Here is a 5,000-nt window from a genome sequence, read left to right on the forward strand (position 1 = left end):
TTATTAATAGTTGTATTTTTTAAATGATCTTCATTATAAATATGAAAATTTGTTAGATTCGATAGATCATTATCATTATCATTTATTTTATTTTTTTTTTTTATATTAGTTATATTATTTGAATTATCGTTTAATGTTATTATATTTTCTTTTTTAGGTATGTCATTAAATATATGGTTCATATTACATTCTATCATTTTATTATCATCCACATTAGAAAACAAAAAAGAATTCTTTTCCATATTATTCAATAGATTGTTTTCATCCTTACAAATATTATGGTTCCATATATGTTTGCATGTATCATAATAATTAATATTTTTATTTATATAATTTGAATAATTTGAATAATTTGAATAATTAGCATAATTTGAATAATTAGCATAATTTGAATAATTTGAATAATTAGCATCGTTAAGAATATTAGGTGTATCATAGTTGACTTGTTTTTCGTCCCCACAAACAATATTATTATCATCATCATTATTATTATTATCATTATCATTATTATTATCATCATTATTATTATTATTTTTGTTGTTGTTGTTTGTGTGTGGTTTGTTTATATATTTTTCCCTATCAAAAAGATTGTTATAAAAAGTGTCCATTCTAAAAATATTGGCATCTTTTTGATTCTCGTCATTTCCATAATAATAAATATTACTATTATTATTATTAACATTGTTGGTATTATTTTTTAAAGGATCCTCCTTATTGCTATATATTTCTATAACACTTTTATTATTTAAAGAAAACTCTTTATTTGTATGAAAAGATTTTACTTGATTTTTATTTTTCAAATTATTTTTTTTTTTTAATAAATGTAAAGGTAAATTTTTTGGTTGTAATTCATTCTCACCATGTGCATGTCTACAATGAATACCACTAGAACACATACCATTTTTTTTCCAATGTTTGCATATAGTTGTTTTATATACTCCATATGTATATTTTAGTTCATGCTCACCATGAGCAAAATTACATTCAACATTAGCACATATACCCTTCATCCAATATTTACAAATTGATGTCTTCCTTAATTCATATTTTATTACACCACGACTATTACTACTACTACTATTATTAATACTACTACTATTATTAATACTACTACTATTATTACTATTAATATTATTACTATTAATATTATTACCATTAATATTATTACCATTAATATTATTATTTTCTTGATTTAATATGTCCATCCTTTTTTTTATATTTTTTTTTCCATATTTTTGTATTAAATATTTCTTCATACCATTGTCGTTACTATTTATATTAATAGAATTACAAAAAAAAGTTTTCTCATCATATATATTATTCTCATTATAATTATTTAATTCATATAATTGTGGTTCTACAAATTCTTTATTCTTTGATGATATATATTTTGAATTTAATATATTTTTTTTTTTCGTATCTTCTTCTTTTGATATATTTTTTATTTCATCAACATACATATTAGATCCTATATTGAGGTACATACTCAAATGTAAATCTTGTTTCTTTTCTATATTATTATTTTTATTTATTTCTTGCCCCTCCTTTTCCTTTATCTGGCAACTATGTAGCATGTTATTAAACTGTTCATTCATATTTATAGAGGATTAAATAAATATATATATCAATATATATATATATATATATATATATATATATATGTAATATTATTTGTTCATTGTTTTAATTTTTACACCTCATATTTTTAAAATAAAATATATGAATACACAGAAAGGATGGTAACACAGAATATAATCAATGAATATACTATGATATAATAAAAGTAATAATTATATTACAATATTATAATAACTATGTACCTATTTTACAAGTAATAATATACACATATATATGTATATATATATATATATATATATATATATATATTATATGCATTATATGTCTTCAAAATTTATTTTAATGATAATACGACAAATCTAAAGTATAAGTTTGGTTTTATAATACCCAGGGGTCTTTAAATGAAATATAAATATAAATATATATATATATATATATATATGAATAGATAAAATTAATATGAAATAATTAAACAAATATATAATTTCATGTAAAAAAAAGAAAGAAAAATAATACATACATATATATTTATTAATATTATTTATTTTAAATATATTAAATAGTTAGAAAAATAAACTCTACACATATATATGTATATGATACATGTTATAAAGGAAAATTAAGCATATAATAAATAAATAAATATATATATATATATATATATATATATATATATATATATATATATTTACGTTCAATAATATGACATATAAGAATAATAATAATTCTGTGTTAATTTATAAATTTATTTATTCAACTAAAAAAAATACATATGTATTTATAGCATGAATGTATCATTTATTTTCTTGTAGTAGGAATGTTCTATTTTTTTTTTTTTTTCTACATTTCTATTTTTATTATCAATAATAAGAATAAATATAATCATAAAATACACATCATTATTATATTTTATATAAAATTGATTAAAAAAAAATTATATATAATGATATTATTTATTTTTATAAAATACACTTAAAATATGTCATATTTCATTAATATATAAAAAAATATTATTTATATATATTCTCTCTTTTTTTTTTTTTTTTTTTTCTCTACATTTTAATAATTAAATTCTTCTTATATTAAATGATACATACTTATTTAAATAAAAATATAATTATTAGAAAAAATTTATATATGTAAATAAATATTATTAAAAATAAATAAATAAATATATATATATATATATATATATATATATATATATATATATATATGAGAGCTCTATTTCTCTCTTTATATTTAATAATAAAATGAAAAAAAAAAAATTATTTCCATAAAATGTATATCATGAATTTTATATTCCTTTTATATTTCGTTCTTATAAAAAAAGAGAATTTCATATGTACAATTCTAAATTTTTTTTTTTTTTTTCAAATAAGACAAGAAAGGTTTTTCTCTTTCTCCTTAATTTTTATTGCATAACATTTAAGACAATTTTGTAAACATATAAAAAATTTTATTTCATTTAAAGAAAGTGTTTATAATAATAAAGTTAAAATGGTTAATTATAAAATAATGCATCTACACGAGACATAAGCGATTACACAAAAATATTTATAATATATATATATATATATATATGTTGTATAAAAAATTAAGAAAAAACAAATTTCAGATATTAGAAATATATACAAATATGCGATAAACAAAAATGGCATTATAAATATATATAATGAAGATAAATATGTTTTAATAATATGTAAAAGGAGAAAATAAGTATATGTGAAATTAGAGATTGAAACCAAAAGATATTGTAAGATTAATACAAAATATTTTGTTCACACATTTTTATCAATATTAAAAAAATGTACATATATATATTATAAATAAATAACGATATTTCTTAATTGTTTAGATGTTTTAATGAGGTTTGCACTTTATTTTATAAAACTTCCATAAGATATTTTACATATATATATATAAATATATATTTTTATTTATATATATTTTGCCATTTTTCTTTTTGTTAATTTTATAAAGACTCATTGTTTTAATAAGAAAACATTTTCAAATTGCAAACACTCACAATCTTGTGACAGAAAAAAAAAAAAAAAAAAAAAACATAAAAACCTATTCACAACTTTTAAATGTTTAGTTAATTTAATTTTTTAACATTCTAAATATCTAATGTCAAAACTGTTCCAGTAACACAATACGCACATTTTGACTATATATAATATTTCTTATTTATTTATTTATTTATTTATTTATTCAATTTTCCTTTTTTTTTTTTTTTTTTTATTTATTTTTTAGTTATTTTCACAATTTTACCTGAATTGTTCAGGAAAATTAAAAAAAAAAAAAAAAAAAAATCATAAATGGCTAGTAGCCACATAATTCACAAACTATAAAATGTTATAAAAATATGTAAATATATATAAACATATTTTAAATATATTATAAATATATATGTTTTAATTTTATACGAATGTGTATTATTTTGTTTTGTTTACTTTTATTTTTTTCGGAATTATTTTATTTCATATGTTTGTGTAGAACAACCGAATTAAAACTGGATAAAAAAATTATATTATAAATATGAAAATATTATTTTTATTTCATGTTATTTTATTTTTTATTTTTAACAATATGCTTTGACATAATCTTTCTATAATTTTTATAAATGCAATCATTTATGTATTTTTTTTACTTTTTAAAAAAAAAGAAAACAAAAAAAATACATATAAATTGAATTTCGTGTGAAGAATTATTTAAATTTTGTGGTATTTTTAAATATATATACTAAAAAGGTCAACTTTCGAATGACACAAAATAAAAATATATATACACACATATATTATATATATAAAAATATATATATATATGTATATATTTATTTATTTAATTATTTATTATTTTAATTGGAATGGGAAAAAATTTAAAAAGAAAAAAAAAAAAAGAAACAACATATATATTTGTAACATTATATTTGCATAGATATAAATAAAAAAATAATAAAATAAAAGGTCTAGTTATTTTTTTATTTTTGTAATAAACAAAAGTATAAGCAGAAAATTAAATTATAAAATAAAATTATAAAAATATTATTATTACATATTTTATGAGAATATTATATTATAATTGTTAATTTTATTTTCCCATAATTTCCTTTTTTTTCAAAAAAAAAAATAAAAAATATTAAATATTAAATATATATGTTCATATCTTATAAAAATATATAAAAAAAATTCAAACCTCAATATATATGATAATCACTTTATTTTATTTTATTTTTTTTTTTTTTTTTAATTTTCTGCATTTTTACTATACAATTTAAAGAAATAATTTATTCAGATGAAAAAAGTTTCGTTCTGTTTAAATTGAGGAAAGAAAAAAAAAAAAAAATATACATATATATAATATAATATTAAATACATATATTTTTTTCTCGTCATATTATTATAAATATATATATATAT

The 5,000-nt window shown here is 15.9% G+C and overlaps 1 protein-coding gene across 1 annotated transcript in view; it reads right to left on the reverse strand.

Annotated features, from left to right (window-relative positions):
• PGSY75_1425600 (putative zinc finger protein) overlaps positions 1 to 1,595 on the reverse strand; it is a gene marked incomplete at both ends in the record, with an annotated part of 4,477 nt that extends 2,882 nt beyond the window's left edge. The window contains one exon of the mRNA XM_018787947.1: positions 1 to 1,595. This exon is cut by the window's left edge and continues 2,882 nt beyond it. Within this exon, the coding sequence (XP_018639319.1) occupies positions 1 to 1,595 (1,595 nt within the window).
• Between the last annotated feature and the right edge of the window lie 3,405 nt (positions 1,596 to 5,000).

This window comes from Plasmodium gaboni, chromosome 14 (genome assembly GCF_001602025.1).
Source record: "Plasmodium gaboni strain SY75 chromosome 14, whole genome shotgun sequence".
Classification (NCBI taxonomy): domain Eukaryota; phylum Apicomplexa; class Aconoidasida; order Haemosporida; family Plasmodiidae; genus Plasmodium; species Plasmodium gaboni.